The sequence below is a fragment of the Anser anser genome (assembly GCF_964211835.1).
Source record: "Anser anser genome assembly, chromosome: 19".
NCBI classification, from domain to species: domain Eukaryota; kingdom Metazoa; phylum Chordata; class Aves; order Anseriformes; family Anatidae; genus Anser; species Anser anser.
The window spans coordinates 14,248,760-14,269,227 of NC_139740.1; the positions used below are offsets into that span (position 1 = coordinate 14,248,760).

At 58.4% G+C, this 20,468-nt stretch overlaps 4 protein-coding genes across 4 annotated transcripts in view; 3 read left to right on the plus strand and 1 right to left on the minus strand.

Annotated features, from left to right (window-relative positions):
- Positions 1-22: 22 nt before the first annotated feature.
- OXLD1 (oxidoreductase like domain containing 1) lies at positions 23-3,354 on the plus strand. Its single transcript, XM_083805096.1, has 2 exons — positions 23-129; positions 1,646-3,354. Exons 1-2 carry the CDS (start codon positions 76-78, stop codon positions 2,012-2,014), a joined length of 423 nt encoding a protein of 140 aa, XP_083661222.1. The 5' UTR covers positions 23-75; the 3' UTR covers positions 2,015-3,354.
- Positions 3,354-5,331, plus strand: PDE6G (phosphodiesterase 6G). The gene is made up of 3 exons (XM_083805097.1): positions 3,354-4,942; positions 5,052-5,092; positions 5,199-5,331. The coding sequence occupies exons 1-3, from the start codon at positions 4,797-4,799 to the stop codon at positions 5,273-5,275; spliced, it is 264 nt and encodes an 87-aa protein (XP_083661223.1). The 5' UTR covers positions 3,354-4,796; the 3' UTR covers positions 5,276-5,331.
- On the minus strand, positions 5,254-7,305 carry TSPAN10 (tetraspanin 10). The gene is made up of 3 exons (XM_083805093.1): positions 7,050-7,305; positions 6,047-6,642; positions 5,254-5,954 (listed from the first exon to the last, which is right to left on the minus strand). The coding sequence occupies exons 1-3, from the start codon at positions 7,137-7,139 to the stop codon at positions 5,648-5,650; spliced, it is 993 nt and encodes a 330-aa protein (XP_083661219.1). The 5' UTR covers positions 7,140-7,305; the 3' UTR covers positions 5,254-5,647.
- A 376-nt stretch (positions 7,306-7,681) lies between these two features.
- NPLOC4 (NPL4 homolog, ubiquitin recognition factor) overlaps positions 7,682-20,468 on the plus strand; it is a 29,819-nt gene continuing 17,032 nt past the window's right edge. Inside the window, exons 1-9 of the mRNA XM_083805087.1 lie at positions 7,682-7,839; positions 9,116-9,196; positions 11,183-11,295; positions 12,460-12,639; positions 15,012-15,060; positions 15,870-15,964; positions 17,173-17,296; positions 17,939-18,118; positions 19,733-19,819. Coding sequence (XP_083661213.1) covers positions 7,825-7,839; positions 9,116-9,196; positions 11,183-11,295; positions 12,460-12,639; positions 15,012-15,060; positions 15,870-15,964; positions 17,173-17,296; positions 17,939-18,118; positions 19,733-19,819 — 924 coding nt within the window. The 5' untranslated portion in view covers positions 7,682-7,824. The remainder of the gene's footprint in view (positions 7,840-9,115; positions 9,197-11,182; positions 11,296-12,459; positions 12,640-15,011; positions 15,061-15,869; positions 15,965-17,172; positions 17,297-17,938; positions 18,119-19,732; positions 19,820-20,468) is intronic.

Genomic DNA, 20,468 nt, shown 5'->3' on the forward strand with positions numbered 1-20,468 from the left:
TGCCATTGGGCGCGAGAGCTGCCGCTCCGGGCGGGGGAGGGGGCGGGGCCGTTGCCGGGGAGCGGCGGCGGCGGGATGTGGCTGCGGGGGGCGCGGGGGGCGCGCGGCCTGGCGGGGGGGCGCCGGGGGGTGAGCGGGGGCGGGGCTTAACGGGGCGGGGCTGAAAGGGGCGGGGCTTAAGGGGCGGGGGCGGGGCTTGGGCGGAGGGCGGAGGGGCGGGGGCTGCGCCGGGGGGGGGATAAGGGGGCTGGGGGGGGGGCAGGGGGGCTGCATGGGGGGGGTCTGGGGGAGAAACGGGGGCTCTGGGGGCTTTGGGAGCTGCATATCGGGGTCTGGGGGTCTGGGGGCTGCATGGGGGGGTCTGGGGGAGAAACGGGGGCTCTGGGGGCTTTGGGAGCTGCACAGGGGGGTCTGGGGGCTGCATATGGGGGTCTGGGGGAGCAACGAGGGGCTTGGGAGCTGCACTGGGGGCTCTGGGGGCTGTACGTGGGGGTCTGAGGGCTCTATACGGGGTCAGGGGGCTCCATATGGGGGTCTGAGGACACCACATGGGGTCTGGGGGTTGCATATGGGGGTCAGGGGGCTGCACCGGGGGGTCTGGGGGAGCAACGGGGGCTCTGGGTGCTGCACTTGGGGGTCTGGGGGCTCCACATGGGGTCTGGGAGCTCCGTAGGGGGGGGCTTGGGGCTGTACATGAGGGTCTGGGGGCTGTACAGGGGGGTCTGGGGGCTCCACATGAGCTCTGGGGGTTGCATATGGGGGTCAGGGGGCTGCACTGGGGGGTCTGGGGGAGCAATGGGGGCTCTGGGGGCTGCATTGGGGGCTCTGGGGGCTGGACAGGGGGGCCTGGGGGCTCTGTATGGGGTCTGGGGGCTGCATATGGAGGTCTGGGGGTGCAACGAGGGACTTGGGAGCTGCATCGGGGACTCTGGGGGCTGTACGTGGGGGTCTGAGTGCTCTATACGGGGTCAGGAGGCTCCATATGGGGGTCTGGGGGTTGCATATGGGGGTCAGTGGGCTGCACCGGGGGGTCTGGAGGAGCAACGGGGGCTTTGGGAGCTGCACTGGGGGCTCTGGGGGATGCACTTGGGGGTCTAGGGACTCCACGTGGGGGCTTGGGGCTGCACATGGGGGCTTGGGGCTGTACAGGGGGGGTCAGGGGGCTGCACATGGGGTCTGGGGGCTGTATCAGAGGCCCCTGAGGGTTGTACACGGGGGTCTGGGGGCTCTGGGGGCATCAGTAGCCTCACTGGGGGCTCTGGGGGCTGTACATGGGGGTCTAGGGGCAGCACATGGGGTCTGGGGGCTGCGCATGGGGCTCAGGGGGTACCACAAGAGGGTCTGGGGGCTGTACATGGGGTCACGGGGCTGCATCAGAGGCCCCTGAGGGCTGCACATGGGGGTCTGGGGGCTGTACACGGAGGTCTGGGGGCTGCACTGGGGTTGCTGTGCCTACACCGGGGGTCTGGGGGCTCTGAGGAGGACCCCATGTGTGAAGGCAGGGACGGTCTGGGGGTGAGGGGGGTTTGGGGGTGGGGCTGGGGGCACCAAGGAGGGCTTACTGGTTGAGTCAGGGGGTGCTGGGGGGATTTTGGGGGGCAGCCCCCGGCCTCTGCCACCACCACCACGGGGCTGCCCCCCGCAGGAGCACCCCGGAGCCCCCCACCCGGGCACCGCCACCGCCTGCAGCCGTCGGAAGCGCTCGGACACCCCGGGAACGGACAGCGGCAGCAAGGGGGGCTCGGACCCCCCGGAAAGCAACCACCGGGCAGAGACCCCAGGGGACGAGGGGGCAGAGCCCCCCTTTTCCCACCCCCCCGACCTCGAACCGCCCACGAACTGCTGCATGAGCGGCTGCGCCAACTGCGTCTGGATCGAGCACGTGGAGCGGCTGCTGCAGCACTACGGGGACGGGGGCGAGCGGGCGCTGGCGGCCGTCGAGAGGCACGTGCAGGACGAGAGCATCAAAATGATCCTGCGGACGGAGATCAGGCTGCGCGCGAAGAAGGACTGAGCCCCGGCGGAACCTCCCCGCTCTGCTCCGGGAGCCGCTTTGGGGCGCCCGGTTTGTGGGGTCGGGGCCCGGTTTCTTCGGGGTGCTCGCTTGTGGGGGCTGACGCGGGGGGGGGACGCTGCGTGGTGCCCCCTGGGGCCAGCTGCTTTTGCTCCCTCAAGCCTTTTATATATATATAAATATATATATACGTACACACTTATATATACTTATATATATATATATTTATATGTATATGTGTGTGTGTATTTATATTTATATATCAAGCGCCTGTCACCATATTGATAAAACACTCTGGAACCGCCCTGACGGCAGGGGTAGGAACAGAAGATGACCCGTTAGCACCTCAGCACTTCTGTTTCCAACCAAATTTATTTAAAAAAAAAAAAAAAAATGCCACCGGACTTCACTTCCCCCACACCGAGGGCGGGGATTTTCCCCTTGCCTCGTCCTTGCGGCGGAACCGTAAGCGCCTCGGGTGGCGTGAGAGGAGCGCGGTGGTGGCCGTGGCGCGGTGTCACACCGCCCCGCTAAGCCTCTTAGGGGCTTCTCGGCACCGAGGGCTGGGGGCAGGCATCCCCCCCCCCCCCCCCCGGGGGCCTCTCCGTGCCCGTCTCCCCCCGCCGCGGGATTTTGCAGCGTGCGGCCCGGGCACGTGGGCCCCGCAAGGGCGGCGCGCCCGGCGCCGTGGTGCGTATCGGTGCCTCTTCCTCCTCGCTCGTCTCTGCCTTAAAACCCCTTAAACTTCACCTTGAGGCGTCACCTCCCTAAATCCCGCCGGGATGAGCAGGGACTCAGCCCGCTGACGCGTGGCCTCGGCAGGAGCCGGGCAGGATCCGGCCCCGTCCCGCCCGGACGAGCTCGCCAAGGGCACTGCCTGCCCCCGAGAGAGGCTCAGCGCTAACGAAGCTCGGTCTGGAAGCGGTAATTACCAGCAGGGCCCTGGCCTTTGCTGGAGAGGTGACTGGTTCCGCCAGCTCCGTGTGAAACGCTCCTGGATCCGTGTAATCCTATTTGGTGAAGTCTAGCTAATTGCCAGCGGTGGAAGGGGCTGGCGTTCAATTAAAGTGTGCTGAGATTATACCTTTTTGTAATTGCTTTAGTGCCGGGATTACGGCGGGCTTTGGAGTGATACTCCCGAGCTGCAGGGCCGGGTGGGCAGGGGCTCCCGGCCCCTCTTTCCCCCGGGTTTTGGGCTCAGGATCAGAGCGGTTGTCCTGGGGTGCCCGCGGCCGGGCGGTGCTCGGGCTGTCCCCACGCTCAAGACGTCCGCGGTGACACCTGGGATTAAGTGGTGGCCCTCGTGTTTGGTGCAGCTGACGGGATGGGGACGGGGACGGGGATGGGGACGGGGATGGCAGGAGCCCCCCAGCAGCACCCCGCAGCCCCTGCTGCCATCGGCACGCTGTGCTCGGTGCCAGCACCGTGCTGGATGGGTTTTGGCCGCGCGGTTCTGCAGCTGCACCGTGGCCTTGCCCTGCTGGGACGTTTGGTGCCCATGTCCCCAAGTGCCATCCCAAGCATGCTCTGCAGGACTGAGCCACCGTCCCCATGGCTCAAGGCATGGGTGGCTCACAAGGCAGAGGCAGGACCCCCCCCGTGGGCTCTTTGCTGCCTTTTCCTGCCCCAAACCGCAGGGCCGGGGCCGTGCCGGAGCAGCCGTGCCGACACACGGCCCGTCCCCACACCGGTAATCCCGGCACCCCCTCCCCACACGCACACTGCCAGCCCCCCCGGCGCAGAGCAGGGGGGAGGACAGCAGATTACCCCTTTGAGGAGAAGGGACTTAATCCTATTACCCCGGGGCAGGATAAAATCTGCCGGCCCCCAGCCGCCACGCAGAGCACCCATAGGACACGCGGCAGCAAGCGGAGGGAGTCCTGCGGAGCAGCGCTGGCCTTGGGGACTTCAACCCCTGCGTAAGTGACGGCTCTGCTGCCTGGGGCACCCGGACATGCTGGCACTCGGGCTGCGTCGCTCGGTGCTCAGACAGAGCCCGCGTTTGCCTCCCGTGCTCGGAATTCGCAGCCAAACCCCGCAGCTCCGTGCTGGGTCCCATCAAGCCCGCAGCTGGAGCGGACTTGGTGCTGAAAATCTTCGGCACTCGGCACGTCTCGGGGCTGCCGTGCCCGCAGGAGGCACGGCGTGAGATGGAGCTGCCCTGGGATTTCTGGCTCGGCTGCAGCCCCCCGCCCCGCAACCACGGCTGCCCAACGCCCCGTGGCCAGCCCAGGGTCTGCGCCGTCCTTGAACGCCGTCCCGCTGCACGCAAGCCCCGAGGGACACCTCGGTCCCTGCGGGTGGCTGCGCCACCGCCAGCTCTTGGTGGCACCTTCAACACCTGGCTTGGCGCAGCCCCCGGGAGTGGTGCCAGCGAGGGGTCCCGGGGTGCCACATCCACCCCGGGGTGAGGGCAAGGACCGCGGGCACTGCCCAACGAGCGCAGGGGCTCAGCCTGCCCTTCGTTGCCTTTGGGGTAAGGGGATTAGCGGGCTCTGAGCTGGGCTAATTCCAGGTTGCGGGGAGGGAGGGGGCTCTCCCCCAGGGCAGCACAGAAAGCCGATCAGCAGCGGATGGGGGGCTCAGGGCAGGGTGGGAGTGGGGGCACCCAGCACCAGGTGGGCACAGCACATCCCCCACGCTGGTTGGGCTGGGTAAGGGGGCTGCAGCCGGAGCCCCCCCGTACCCCACATCTCCCCTCCGGCAGGTCCGAGGAGCCGTCCCGCGCCGGAGCCGCAGGGACAGCCACCACCCGGGGCAGGCTGCTGGCCCCGGCACAGCCATGAGCCTGGAGCCCCACAAACCGGAGATCAAGTCGGCCACGAGGGTGACCGGGGGACCCGCCACCCCCCGGAAAGGACCACCGAAATTCAAGCAGAGGCAGACGAGGCAGTTCAAGAGCAAGCCACCCAAGAAGGGGGTGCAGGGGTGAGTGGGGCCGAGCAGCTGGACCCCATGGGGGGTCACAGACGGGGGTGCCAGTGTGGCACAGGTCAGGCTGCCGTGCGGTGGGGACAGACCTTCGCTTCCCTTGCAGGTTTGGCGATGACATCCCGGGCATGGAAGGGCTGGGAACAGGTATGGGGTCCCTATCCCAAATCTGCTGCGGCAGCAGGGTGCCCTGTGGGGACAGCCGCCGCAGCCGGGCTGGGGGTTGTGCTGACGCAGCCTCTCTTCTCCGCAGATATCACCGTGATCTGCCCTTGGGAAGCCTTCAGCCACCTGGAGCTGCACGAGCTGGCTCAGTACGGCATCATCTAGGCCGGCCACGGCCACCGCAGCCCACCCGCCCCATAGCGCTGCTCGTTTAGGAGCTGCCCCATTTGCGTAGCAGGGCACAGCCTGGAAAAATACTCATTAAAACCCAAAATGAGTGCAGGAGCCTGGTGTCATGGTCTGGGGTTGGCAGGGACGGGGCTGGAAGGCGTCTCCTCATGCCACGGGTGCAGGGAGGGGATGTAATGATGGGATACGGACACGGTTGGGGCTCAGCTTCTGCAGAGGTTTATTCTGGGTTGCATCAGCCTGGTCTGCAACAAAGGAGGGCAGATGGAGAGCACAGGGTGCCCCAGCCATGCTCAGCATCACCCCCAACCCCGCAGTGTCCCCCCCGGGGTGGCAGCCAGCCCCCCATCAGCCCCACACCCCACCGGGCGCGATGTCCGCGAGCACCTTCAGCGCCATGAGCAGCCCAGCAGCCTCCAGCAGCACCAGCACAGCCGCGCCGGTTGCGATGCTGCCGGCCTGGCCGCGGAGCCAGGCTCCGAGCTGCACCACGCAGCCCCCCAGGTGCACAACGCCGGCCGCCTCCATGTCCCCGAGGCGCAGGACCCCCAGGGCGCACTGGTCATTGGTGACGGAGCCGTTCTGCAGCGGGTCCAGGCAGCAGGAGGCAGGCACGCTGCAGGCTTGCACCCCCGGGGCGCTGCAGTTGAAGTACCTGCGGGAGGAACCAGGAGAAATCACTGAGTCCCCGCCGCCCTCCTGCAGCGGGGAGGCCCCCCCTGTGCCCCCCCCCAAGCCCCAACTCACGGGTTGCTCTCCCAGTCTCGGTAGGAGCCGAGCCCGCAGCAGCTCAGGGCGCGCTGTACCTCGTCCACCAGGAGCCTTAGGTCGGGCTCCTGCTGGTAGTGCAGCAGGCAGAGCAGCAGGGCGGCACGCAGGGCGTCGCGCAGCCGGCGCCGCGCCGCGAACAGCAGCAGCCCCCCCAGCACCTCCAGCCCCACGAAGGCCAGCACGGCCCCCACGAAGAAGCGCAGGAGGCAGGCGCTGGAGCGGAGGGCCCCCAGGCAGCCGGCCAGGGACACGGCGCTGGCCCCCAGCCCCGCCAGCACGAAGAGCAGCATGGGGTCGGAGCCCAGCAGGGCCAGGCGCTCGTGCTGCAGCGAGCCCTTGGCCAGCAGCCCCCACACCCCGACTCCTAGGGCCAGCAGGCCCAGCAGGAGGAAGAGGAGGTTCCAGAGGAAGGCCAGGTACCGCACGCAGTGGCTGAAGGCGCCCGGCTTGGGGGGCACGGGGCACCACTCCTCGGGGTGCTGCTCGGCCGCAGGAAGGTGCGTGTCCTCCACCAGCAAGCCTTCATCATTGTCATCATCAGAGGGGTAGGGCAGCTCCGCCAGCCTGGATGCCTGCGTGGGACAGACAAGCCACAGCCCCCGTGGCAGCTGCAGGGCCTGCGGACCCCCAGAAACACCCCCGTAATGGCCCCCAGCCCTCACACCCCCCGTGTACACCAGCACAAGGCAGCTGGGGGCTCCCAGAGCCACCCCGTGCCCCGATGTGATGTGGGTGAGCTGGGCATGGGGCACCCTGCGTCCACCCCCCCGGGTCTGTACAGATGGGGAGCCATGGGGGGAGCTCTGCCAGAGACCCTACCTCTTATAGGGACCCCCAGCTCATCCCTATGGGGACCCCCAGGGATGTAGGCACCCTGGGGACCCAGAGGTGCCCAGGAAGCACCCAGCCCCCCCAGGGCCAGGACACAGGGCCACCCCAAGGACCCTACAGGGGTCAGCAGCGGGGTCCCGCAGGTTACCTGGGGCAGCAGCCGGCTGCTCTCCCCGCTGCCAACCGCCCTGCAGGGTCTGAGGAGCCAGGACAGCCGTTCCCTGAGCGGCGCCATCATGCTCCCCGGGGCTGCTGCAGTCACACTCCCATCATGTGAGAGGCTGCGGCCGGGCCTTAAATAGGGCCGCGGCTCCCAGCACCACAGCTGGGCCCACTCAAGACCCCCCCATGCAGCCCCCACACTGACGGGTGATGAAGGCTTGGCAGGATGGATCCGGAGCCACCATTAGAGGGGCAGTGGGGGTGAGGAGGGGACAAGGACCCACGCCCCAGCTGAGCCCACCCCATGGTTTTCTGAGCCCCGTGGGGGCTCCCCCCACGTGTGGGGGGAGGAAGAGGGAAGAGGAGTAGGAAGATGAGGAGGAGGAGGAAGAGGAGGAAGAGGAGGAAGGGGGGACTGTTTGTATCCGGAACATAAAAACAAGCGCTGCGGTTGAGCGGGGCGGGTTACGCCGTTGCACCGCACATCCGTGGGGGAACGGTGCCGCGGCGGACCGCCCCGCCTAGGAACCTTTGTGCACCGGAACGCGAGGGCCGGGTTCCGGGGCCCACCCGGCGGCCTGAAGCGCTCGGGCAGCGGCGGCGGGGCCGGGACCGGGCCCTGGGGGTGGCGGCGGCGGCAGCGGAGGGGGAGGAGGGGGGGGGGGGAACGGAACCGAGCTGGGCCTCAACGAGGTGGGGGTGGGGGGGGACGCGTTTGGGCAGCACCGGGCAGCGCCGAGGGGGCTCGGAAGGGCGGCGAGATGGCGGAGACGATCGTGAGTGGGGCCCGGCGGCGGCGGCGGGGGAGGGGCGATGAGGCAGCAGAATCCGGGGGGGGGGCGGCGGGGCAGGCCCGGGGGGGTGTTGGGGGGGGGCAGCACACGGTCTAGCTTGGGGGGGGGGGAAGCAGGGGGAAGGCGTCCAAAGCACCGCTCCGCGGTGCTTTGGACGCCTTCCCCCTGCTTCCCCCCCCCCCGCCAAAGTGTTGGGTGTTGGTTTTTTAACCCCCCCCCCCCCGGCACCTCAGGCCTTCCTCTGCCTCCTGTCAGCACCCCCGGGGGGGCTTCTGGCAGGACGTCGGCACGCCTCGCTGCTCCCTCGGGCCCTCACCCGGTCCCAGGGAGACAGTGTTTACGTTCGCTGCTTCCCCGGCCCTTTTTACCACCTTCCGTGCCCGGTTTTTATTTATATTTTTATATTTCTCCCCTCCAAAGTTGCCATTTTCCCCCCACTTCTGACTTCAGACTGCAGTAGGGAGCGTGAGGACACCGGTGTTTACTTTCGCTGCTTCCCCGGCCCTTTTTACCACCTCCCGTGCCCAGTTTTTATTTATATTTTTATATTTCTCCCCTCCAAAGTTGCCATTTTCTCCCCACCTCGGACTTTAAACTTCAGCAGGGAGCGTGAGGACAGCAGTGTTTACGTTCGCTGCTTCCCCCTTTTTACCGCTCCCATGCCCAATTTTTGTTTATATTTCCATTTTTTACCCCCCAAAGTTGCCGTTTTTCCCCACTTCCGACTTAACGCTTCACCAAAAACAACGCAGAATGTTTCCTGGCTTTGTGTCTCTTCGTTAGAAGGCAATATGAGATGTTAACTCTCTGCGTCCCTTCGTTAGCCGTGCAATTTGCATGCCACTAACGAGGGCTGAGGCGTAACGACCTCGCGGGCGCCCGTCAGCACCGGTCCGGCCGGTGTGTGTGGCGCTGGGTGAGTCCCTCCCGGAGAAGCTCTGATTCACCTTTCTTCTGAAAGTTCAGTTCGGCGTCCGAGGGCAGAGCTCTGACCAAAAAAAAAGCAGCGTTAGCGTTTTTTTTTCCACTGCCAGCTTCTCGCTGGACCTCGTCCATGAGGGTAATTAATCCTTCGGCGTGCAGCCCCTGGCCGTGCAGCGCCACCCGGGCGGAATGACTTCCCTGCGTTGTTGCGCTCTGATGGGGAGCGGCGTTAGAAGCCCGGGCGGGGGGAATTCACCGCGCTGGAGCGAGCCGCGAGCACGGGGCGGGCTCCGTGTCCCCGCAGCTAACGGGGGCTGTCCTCTTCTCCCCGCAGATCATCCGCGTGCAGTCGCCAGAAGGGGTGAAGCGCATCACGGCCACCAAGCGCGAGACCGTGGCCACGTTCCTCAAGAAGGTAGCCGAGCCCTCGCCGCATTCCGGCCGGGCCGGGGAAAAAAAACCTGTTTTTATTGATAGAGCTGAAACTAGATTCCTCGGAGTGTATCCAGAGGGATAAATAACCAATTTAAAGAAGGAAACGTATCGGCTTTTCAGTTGGGATCCTTGGGGTGGGAGCTTTCCTGGGGCGGGATGGGCGTTTCGTGTTCCCCCAGAGGCACGGCGGCTGGGGGAGCCCAGGCTGAGAGCAGCCCAGGGAGGCTGTTTGATAACCGAACCCTGCTGCGAGGGGTCGGCCTCCTTGGCGTGATCCCAGTTGCGATTCAGCTGCGTGGTTTGTGCTTTGAGTGCCATTCGGGTGCGTTCTGCGTGCCACTGGGGTCCCGTTATCGTTCTGGAGAGAGCAGGCAGGTGATTAAGGCGAGTTTGTGAAGCGATCTGAGGGCCTCCGGGACCTTCTGGGGAAGGTTTCCACCCCGAGGCGTGAGGAGCACGGCGAGGGTTGGGGCTGTCAGGCTGGGAGGTGGCCGCAGCTCGCTCTCCGGTTTGCCGCAGCTGCTCGCTGTGTAAGGTTTGCTGTTTGGGAGCAAGCAGCTCTCCATTTCCTCCCCTCCTGAAACCCCGAAGTGAGGATTTCTTTCCTTCGTAAGAGAAGGGCCATCCTGGTCAGCTTTCCCCCTGCAAGGAGGAAGGGGAGCAGACCGAGACATTCTGTTTTTAGGTCACTTGATTTGTTTGACGCTTGGGCCCAGACCACAGCAGCCATCCCCTCCTCACCAAGCAAAATCCTGATGGCTTTTGGGGCTGGGTCAGAGATACCCGCTGCACTCTGAACAGTCCCACCCAAGGAGAAAGTTTTTGTGCTTTCAAATCCTCTGGAACCTGCGCAGAACGCGCTGCTCGGTTTCAGGGGCTCCTGTTACCGGAGGGAGCAGGGAACAGTTGTGCTTGCAGCGACCGTTGGAACAAAAGCATCGGCCCTCACTAAAATTGTCTGCTGATCCGGGGAGACGTGCATCCTCACGCAGAGCTGAATAAAAGAAATGCTTGGGTTTCTTTCCTGATACGGGGTTCGCAGCTTTTCTCTTTCATCACAGAAGGTCTGTGCACGTTAATAGCCGTGGATTTTAACGCTGAAATATGAATCGGTACGGTGGATTTCACTTTTAGCTGGATAGCTGCAGTTAAAGAGGCGTTACGTTGCTGCTTCCGTGCTTGCAGTCAGCTCGGATCTCCTCCTGGATGGCTGCAGGGAAACTCACAGACACATTCTGGCGGTGGGAGGGTGGCTCGGGTGGGTCCTTCTGCGAGTGCAGCTTTCCTCGCAGGGCAACATTTGCTAATCTTTGGCAGAGCTTTAGTCCCGGAGCCCGCTGTCCTCTTGCTGTACAGCTTTCCTGACATTGTTGAAGTGTGCAGAAAGGCACATTTCAAACTGAGGGGCTCCTTGATCGTGGTTCTTTGTCTTTTGGAGCACGCCCTATTGGATAATAAAAGTGTAAGCTCTCAGGTACGCCGTGGTTAGTGTCGAGCTGGGAGCTGGAGCCTTTTGTTAAAGTGCTGTGAGATTTGTCTCGTCCAAAAGCGCCGGTGAAGTCTGCCATCTCATCGGAGACAAAGGTCTGGGCCAGGAAATCCTGGTCGTAGGAAGACGAGAGCAGAGTGCGGTGCGTGCTGGCAAGGCTGGAGTGAGAGCACTGGGGTGACAGAGAGGATGGCTCCCCCCAGGTTGTTACAGCGCTTGCCCAGATTTAGGTATTACACTGTATTCACGTCGTAGGAGCGAGATACACTTTCTGTTTAAGTTGCTTTTTTGACGAATTGCTTGTGTTACAAAGTGTTTCTGTTTTTCTCAGTTTCCCTGTGCTCTTCAGCAATGAGGATGAATTCAGCTAAGCTTTTGCAATAGAAGTTCCCCGGACTTAGCGCTTGCTCTGAGCAGCTTTCAGCATCTGACCTGGGGTGCGAGGTATCTTAAACTTTGCCATTCTTTCTCTTTCAGGTTGCAAAAGAATTTGGTTTCAGGAATAATGGGTTTTCTGTCTACACCAATAGAAACAGGACAGGAGAGATCACAGCATCACAAAACAAATCCCTCAACTTACTGAAAATCAAGTGAGTCCTGACAGGGAGTGCTGGGGGTGAAGGGGGAGCTTTGTACAACAGGGTGCCTCTGCTCTCAGCCTGTCTGAACTCCCCCCCCCCCCGAGCTGGGCAGCAGCAGGCGCTATCACCTTACAGCAGGCCTCAGCTTTCAGAAGTCGCTCAGCAGCTACTCGAAGAGGCGAGCTTGGCTGACGTGCAGAGACGGGGGGTGAGCAAACTGACGAGGCGTTGGGCCGTGGCAGCCGTTTCTTAGCTCTCTTCTTGCCTTCTGCTTGCTGGTGGGGAGGCAGCACCAGGCCTCCTGTTTGCTCTTTCGCAGTCCGCAGCGAGCTCCCTCGTCCCTGCCCTCGCTCACGCTACGCTTTGGTTTTTTTTTTTTCCTGCCTCAGTGCCGGTCTGATAACCCCCTGCGCAGAAGCCAGGGTTCCCGTTCTGCTCCTGTCATAGCCAGGTCCCTAGGGAGGTCGGAGGTGCCACGTGGTGCACGCCCCTTGTGTTTGGTTGGGAATGCCTTTGTTCTGTTAATATCAAGAACGATGTTAAACCGACTTAAAATATCAGAGCTGTTACTGCCGTGTGCAGCTTCTCACTTGAGCGTGGCAGCACTGGCAGCTGCCCTGGGAGGGCTGTGATGACGTGCGCAGGATCCACGTTAGCCCCTTTCCCTGGTGGAGCTGTTGCCTCTCTCCGTGGGCTCCTTCCACTTTTTCCTTCGTCCTTTTCTCTTGGCCTTTGCCGATGGAAAGTTGTCGTTGTGCAAATGCCTGAAGCGGGAGAAAGGTAGCTCATGGAAGGGCTTAGGAGAGCCACATTTGCTAGTCTGCAGCCCGCGATAAGTCACGCGCTGCTCCGTGGTTCGGGGGCTTTGCTGCCCAGAAGCAGGCACTGAGGCTGTGCGTGGACACGGATGTGGTTTGCAACGTGCAGCAAGCCAAGCACGCAGCGTTTCCCGCGCTGCGTAGCGCAAAGGGGCCGATTCCTGCAGGTGGTCAGGGTGAAGATCTGGCGTAGCTCAGTCCCTGGTGAAAGGGGATGGTGGAGAGGGCGGAGCGTGAGCCTTTCCAGCTGCCAGAGCACAGCGCGTGGCTTCTCGCCTGGGTTCCCACCCCAGTCTGGTTGGAGGCAAAGCCTGTGCCTGACTGACGCCCGCGTGTTGTTCTTGCGCACCCACAGGCATGGCGATATGCTGTTTCTCTACCCCTCAAGCCCAGCGGGCTCTTCCTCAGAGACCATGGACACCTCTGTCTCGCAAAGCCCGCGGCCTGTGGGGGCCCCCCAGGTGGTGGAAGATGACATCGACCAGTATCTGATCAAACAGGACGGGAAGATTTACCGAAATCGAGACCAGCAGCTGTAAGTACTGCGGGCTGCTTTGCTGCCGGCGCATCTGCGCCTCCCCAGGCAGTGACATCTCGCCAGGAAGCGCGCTCTGGGAACTGCCGCCCGAGCCGTTGCTTTATCCCTCGCTGCCTTTGAAACGTTCGCAAGGGAAAACAGCTCTCGCCATTGTCCTGCAAGGTTAAACTGAGGCTCTGGCGAGCTGAGGAAGGAAGCAGATACCAAAACTCCAGGGTCTTTGCCAGGAAGGACTCATTCAGAGCATCTATTGTTTTGATCAAGGTGGCCCCTGTTAGGGGACTTGCGATCGTATATTTTGTGCTCTCGAAACATTTGGAGCTCCAGATTAAAAGGAATACTTTGAATTCTTCCCCGGGATGTCCTGGCAGCTGGTGCCGTGGGGAAGCGCCGGCTCGTGCTGCGTGTGTGGCACGCTGCTTCGCAAGGCCCTGGTAGCTTCTGTCCCATCTGGTCCCAACATGCGGCTCCCCGCTAGCTGGTCCCGAGGTGACAGGCGTGTGGAGCAGCAGGGCCAGGTCCCCACCTCGCGTGAGAGGCGATAAAGCATCGAGGCTGGGTTTGGTTTGTGAATCGCCGGCGGCTCCTCTGCCAGAGCAGAGCTCGGAGCTCTCGTGCCTTCCCCGGCTGCCCCGCACCTCTCCCTGCTGGGGCAGCCGAGGCGGCCCCGCGCAGCGCTGAGCTGTGCGTGAGGCACGTCGCCAAGGGTGTCCCGAGCGGGAGCCCTTCTGTGTCTTCACACCCAGCCACTCCCTATAAAGGAAAAGCTAAAGAAGTGAGGGGAATGAGTGGAAGCCTCATCCAGTGTCAGAGATGTGGAATTTGGACTCGGGTCCCTGCCTCCTCTTAGTTTTTGGCTTCCTTTCCGTCACGTGCCTTTCTTAACCTTTCCGTGAAACCGGGGAGTCCATTTTGCTCGCAGAAACGCAGCAAAGTGTAACTTTGCCAAAACTTCGCTGCGAGAGGCTTAGATAAACAAAGCAGCTTGTATTTTTGTGCAAGCAATAATACAATGGTGACTTAATACCCCCATAAATCTGCACCGATGCTGCTAAAATGTCCTCTGTCTGCATGGTTGTTTTTTGTGGCTCATTGTTAACAACGTCTCAGTTGGCTCCTGGCCTGACGGCTGTACTGGTTGTTGGCTTGGGGCTAGGCCCCTCTGCAAAGCAGCTCCTGAAAGGGCTTGCGTAAAAATTTTAAAGGCAACCAGGAATTCTTTCTAAGACAGAAGAGCTCACCCTGCCCCATTGTGTCGTCTTCCATATGGTTTATCTTTGGTGCTGCAGCAGCAAGGGAGTTTGGAGGGACGTAGCCTTTACGGGGAAAATCCTATCTAACCTTTTCAGGCTGATGATAAATGAGGGAAACGTCGCGTTATTGAAACAATAAAGGCGAAACCCACCACTCCGTGGCAAAAACATCGTCTTTAACTTGACCACATTTTTCAAAAGAATAAGTGAAGGTATTGTTCTTAGCAGGGAGCCAAAGCCCAGTGGCGGATATTTATGATAAAAAGCGTGTGTCTGGGCTTGTTCCTGTATTTGTGAGTGCATATCAATCTAAACGTGAAGGGATGCTGGCGTTCGGCGCAGTGCATTAGCAGCCTTTAGTGGTCCTTTATGTACATTATCTGCCACAGTACTTTGTTAAAAGCAACGCTGCAACTGGATCCCATCCATTTCGTCTTCAGAAGAGCCAACATCCATACTGCTCTCTAGAGGCCTTCTTTGGAAAACTAGCACTGACCTGTTCCGAGTGCTGGGGCAGAGGTGCACGGTTTCATGGTGGCTGTTTGGTGGTTGTTTTTTTTTTTTTGGTTTTAAATTGATCGCCTCAGGAGGAGATGTTTTCCCCGCTGTTTTGTAACTTCACCCAGCAGGTCTTTATCTGCCCGATAAGCACATGCTCCTCTGTTTGTTCCAGACCATCCTCAGTGACTGATAAAGGATGAATGTTTTGGTTGCCTTTTTGTTGAATTTACACAGGCCGGCCCTGTGACACGCCTTTAAAATGCTTTGAATTGAAATACAACCTCAACGTGGGGTTGTAAAACTTGAGAAGCTGTGATCTGCCCTTGGTTCACGTGGCTGTTCAGAGCAGAGTTGTTTGCCAGTGGCACAGACCGCGGGAGGGTTTGATCTTGACCTGGGACTCTCACATTTAAACTCAAGCTATTGCTGTCTCCTTGCACGAAATTATTTTGTGATGACCGCTCCGTAATGTCCCTTAATAGGTGGGGGGGGTTGCCCAGGGTAATGGGATTTTACTGAGCTTCTACGCCGGAGCTGTTAAACTGTGGAGGTCACGCAGAGTAACTTTTCCATTCTCAGACGAGACTTGTGCTAATTCTGTTCCTCTTTGCGTAGGTGTCGCCACGGCCCCCTGGGTAAATGCGTGCATTGTGTACCGCTAGAGGTAAGAGCCCCGAGAAGGTCCCCCAGAAAGGCGCGCGGGAGCGTGTCACCCGCAGCTCTCAGTCTGAACGCTTTTCCTCATGGCGCTGCCCACACGGAGATGGCAGCTCTGAGTCAGAGTCCCGCCGTGCGCAGGCAAAGGTGCCGGCTCACGTCCAGGACAGCTGAAGCTCCAGGCCTTCGTGACCCTGGGTCTGTCCTGGTTAACGCTCTGTTTTTCTGCGGTAATGGTTTTAACAGAAGGTGCTTTAGCGGAGCTCCAATTTTCCTCCCTCTTCGCTCTCGCCTGGGTCTTCTTGTTTCAGCCCCTCTCTTCACGCAGCCCAGCACTTCCCAGTTTAACCACACATTATTCAGGTTGAAGGCAGCTTCAGCGACGCCTACAAACGTGCTAAGCTGTGTAATTTATGGCACGAAGCGGTGATCCCTGAAAAGCCTCTGCGAGCCAGGATGGCTGTTCCCCTGCTTCCCTGCCGTGTGCTCTGGAAGTTCTTTGGCCTTATTTGAGCAGCTGGGCTTTTTGTTTGTTGTTACATATTGAAAGGAAAAAACGTTTTGCCTTTGAGGCTCACTCTTGATTTGTGGAGCCAATCTGTTATAAAAGTAGGAGGCGATAATAAAACTCGCTGTTGTAAAGTCCCACTGTTCCTGTCACAGTAGTAGCTGCCTTGAAAAAGAGCCTAAATTTTCTTGATTGTTTCCACATTGAGAGCCGGTGGGGCTGAATCTAGAACATCCATTTGTTTAGCGATCAATGTATTATCAGACAGGTGTCTGACCTGGCTTTTCTTTGTGTGGTGTTTTTGGCAGCCTTTTGATGAGGATTATTTAAACCATCTGGAACCTCCTGTGAAGCATATGTCGTTCCATGCCTACATCAGGAAGCTGACCGGAGGGGCAGACAAGTAAGAAAATCTCAGTGTTTAAGGGAATATAGTTGTAGGGTTTTTTTTTGTTTGTTTGTTTTTTAAAAAAATAAATCCCACACGGTTCTCACTGGAGTAATGTTGGACACAGCTTATGAATGTCAAACTGAGGAGAAAACACTTTTTTTTTTCTTCTTTTAAATAAGTTTTTTGGTTGTGGATTTTTTTGTGTGTGTGTGGCAAACTAATTGCTTCCAGGAACACTACTGATGGGGAGGGAAGGCCAGATGGAAGGTAAGAGGTTCCCTAATTACACCAAGCTCCAAGCCTGGGTCTCAACCTTGCGGAGAGGCATTGAGACTGCTGGAGCTGGGGAGCTTTTATTCACCAACCACTTTTCATATCTTCAAATACGAGTAGGGCAGAAGGACGAGCCTAACGTTCCTCAGGGCCTGATTCTGTTATGTACCATGCTCCACGTGCTCTCAGAAACCCTTTCTTGTGGTGCCATGGATCACCACCTCCTAATGGGAAAAGAAGGCATCCCTGCCTCTTAATGGGGTTGAGGATGCTGTGGTGAAGCACTGAACAAAGAGGAGGCACAGAAACAAGTATTTGTTTCAGCCTCTGATGCCTCAGTGTGGCACACGTGTTCTGTGAAGGATCTGAAGTCTCCTTTGGTGATATTGGCGAACCCACCCTTTTCTGAAATGCAGCTCCTTTAAATAAATTATGTGGGGATGTAACCTTCTCCCTCCCATTCCTAAATGCTGTTGGGAATTTTTTAATGTTTTCATGAGATGTAGCTCAAGCCCATAATACTTTGATTTGAAAGGAACTTCCCTTTACAGGAAGCTTTGCGCACATGAAAGGAGCTTTAATTTGCCCTAGCAATATAATCTATTACTTGCCGTGCGCTGCATCAATTATTTAAGCTGGATCCCATGAGTTTTCTTTGTCTTCTCTTGCTTGAGTACCTGATTAGGAGGTGGGCTGGGGAGCACGTGTCGGCCTCTTGACCTGCCTCACTAAGTGGGCAGCAGAGGTTACCTGGGGACTTGCAGAATTCCTGCATCCCCAAGGAGTTTGCAGGGGCGCTTTGAGATCCTCAGAAGATGCAAAACGTCGGTGTCACCGTGTCTCCTCTGTCCTGCTTCCTCAATGATTTTTTGCCTTTTTTTTTTTTTTTTTGAGACCCAGAAGCATTTACCGTGGGTAACAGCAGCCTTCTCTTCTCCTTCTTGCAGGGGGAAATTTGTTGCCCTGGAAAACATCAGCTGCAAGATCAAATCGGGCTGTGAAGGGCACCCTCCTTGGCCAGAAGGCATTTGTACGAAGTGTCAGCCAAGTGCCATCACTCTCAATAGGCAGGTGAGACAGTGCTTGCAGGGGCCCTTGAGCTTAAAGCTGGGAAGAGTCTTGACTTTTATTTTTGGAGAGATGACTTCAAGAACAGCCAACTTGGAGCGGGAAGCCTTTGCGTATTGGCAGTTGTTGGGGAAATGGCTGTTAAGGTCTTCAGTCCTTGCAGAAAAGGACTCCAGAATCTATCTGGTTCAGCAGTTTCCTCTTGATGGGAAGGACATCTGAGCTGGCACCACTAGCAAAGAATCTCCACTCTCTTTCCTCATGGGATCCAAAGGCCCACCCGCTGCTTCTTCTTGTTTCCTCTCAAATTTCCCTGTCCCTTCTAGCTGCAAAAGCTCGTGGGATAAGGGCCCGAGTAAAGACGCCAAGCTCAGGGGGTTCGGGGGATGCGCAGCGCTTCCGCACAGCCCAGCCTGCGCTGAGTTCTGCGTGTTGGGCAGGGGGTGGTGCTGGACGGGGAAGCTGAAGCAGAGTGGTGCGGGACGGGGAGGGAGCCGGCGTTCCCTGCTCCTGCGGTGGCAGGGTTCAGCTGTGAGGGTTGGCGAGCATCCTAGGCTGCTGGGGGCTTCGGGGGAAGGGTTTGGCGGTGGGCAAAGGAACCCGACCTAGTTGAGGATGGCCTGACGCTTGGACTTTGTCAAACAGAAATACAGGCACGTTGACAACATCATGTTTGAGAACCACACAATTGCAGATCGCTTCCTAGACTTCTGGAGGAAGACAGGAAACCAACATCTTGGGTATTTGTATGGCCGGTACACAGAGCACAAAGACATCCCTCTGGGGATCCGGGCGGAGGTTGCTGCCATCTACGAACCCCCGCAGGTAATACAAGCCGTGTGCCCTGGCCTCACTGTTGACTCATAATCGGGGAACACAGAAACACTTTTCTGTTTGGGAAACCTCTTGAGTTATTTCCAACTGCAGCTCCGTAAGGAAAACAGTCCCGTGAAAAAGATGTTGTGATTTACGTCTTGCTGTGCGCTGTCGTCACTGTTGGTTATTGCCTCTGAAAGAGTTTTAAAACCCAGATTAGCTTTTTATTACTCTTATATTTTCTTTTACGTTACTCTGTGGTCAGATGATTTAAAGCTCGGGAGACGTGAAAACAGTGGGTTTCACTTGTTATGTTTTCCTTGATTACTGGGTTTCCAAGGTTATGGTACGGAACAGTCCTTAAAACAAATTCTACAATAGGAAAAAAAAAAATTGTTGGCCCTTGCTTTGATTTCTTATCAGCTGTCCGGGAATACTTAAAGCAGCTTAATTAGACAAATAAAGTCTGCCACTTTGATTGAGGGGTGGAGGATAGGATTGGAGACCTCGGAGCTGTCTGCTCCCGGCTCCGGGGCGGGCAGGAGCGGCCGCGAGTCCCCGCTAGATGGTGCAAGGCACCGCGCGGCGCCGCGCTCAGGATCCGCCAAGCCCGTCCCGCGGGCTCCAGCGAGAGCTGGTCCCCCGGTGCCTGGCCTCGCAGCAAGCCAGAAAGCTGAACTCGGAGTTACGGAGCTGAAAATGGAGCTGGCAAACGTGAAAAGCTGCTCTGCCCATAACTCAGGGCTTGGTTTGAGTCTGAGCTTGCCTATTGGCTTCTTCTCTGCTGAGCAGAGTCACTTTAGGAGGTGCAGACCCTCGGTATGTGAATGTATTGTGGTGGGGATTCTGTGGATTGTGTGTTTTCTTCCTCTTGGTTTCTGCAAGATTGCTAGAGTAAAACGCAAAAATTTGTCCGTAGAAACAATACGTGGATCCTCAGGACTGTGTGTTTGAGAGCAGAACTGCAAACCTTTTACGGACTCTTCCATTTATTTCAAATACCAGCACGGCCATGCCCTCTGTGTTTCAGTATCTCTGTTAAGCCCGTGCTTTGGAAGTTCGTATGTTTTCGTTGCGCACAGTAAAAGCAAGGAAGCTTTTGCTCTCCTGGCAAGCAGTCTCTGCTGTGCTTCTTGGCAGAGCATCTCCCCACACGAGAAAGCTTGCCTCTGAAACGCACCCAGATGGAGTCGTGTTTTCCAGAACGTGGGGGGAAGGCCTGGGTGTGGGCTCTGGGATTCACTGGACTTCTGCCTCGGTGCGGCTCAAAGACTCAAACAAACAAAGCAGGAGTACAGAACTGGCAGGTTGAACAGAGCTTTGGAACATTATATAATCTCTCGCCTTTTCCAAAGTGCTCAGAAACAGCGCTAGCCTGTTTGGAAGTGCTGAGCAAGGGTCTTTCATTCATAAACCCCAGCACCGTTTGCAGACTTATCTGAAGAGCTCCTGCAGGATGGGTCTGTGAATAAAGGAGGTCTCTGGGGTGAAAGTCAGTGCTAGTGCTGAAGGGAAAACCCGTAACCCTGCTTCCACCCTCTGCCTCACTCCTGGTGATGGCTAAGGGTGCTGTGGCTTTTCCTGTTCTGTTTTACTAGCAAGAATTTATTTTTTTTTCTGCAGATTGGTACACAGAACAGCCTGGAGATCCTGGAAGATCCAAAAGCAGAGGTTGTGGATGAGATTGCTGCCAAGCTTGGACTGAGAAAGGTTAGGATGCTGTTGGGTGTCACACGTTTTTGCATATGAAGAAAGTCGCTGGCAGTTCTCTTCAGCTCCACAGGGTTATTCGAGATCGTTTGGGCACATTTGAAATCTAGCATAAGTGTCAGTAGCTCGTATGCTTTCGGGTATTAAAAAAAAATAAAAGAGCATTTTACTGAGCATGAGCGTACAACAGAGCTGTTCAGCTGCAGTCAGCAGTCCTCTGTCATGAATGACATCAAAGGGAATAGCAAAGAAATAGAAACACAATTTTCCCTTTATTTCTCCTCTGATAGGAGCCATTCCTGGTAGCATCTTCCCAAGGAGTGCTAATTGGGCACAGATGTAGCTGAAGTTGCCTTCTGAGTTTGTTCTTCCTTTTGACAGAATCTGTGCTCCACTTCCAGGAGCAGAGGCTCCTGCTTGATTTTGGTTCCCGTCTGCGGGTCCCGCCTCGTGTTGCTGCTCAGGCAGGCGGTGGGGAGTTGATTTGTACCTCGATTAGAGGTGCAGCTCCCCCAGCAGCTGAGCCTCATTCCTCCCTTCTCCTTGTGCCCACAGCCTGTCAGTAGCCCAATCAGGATGTATGGGCGCTGGGATCTCGGTTTGCTGACATCTCTCAAACCTGTACTGATGTTTTTCTGGTTTGGGAAAT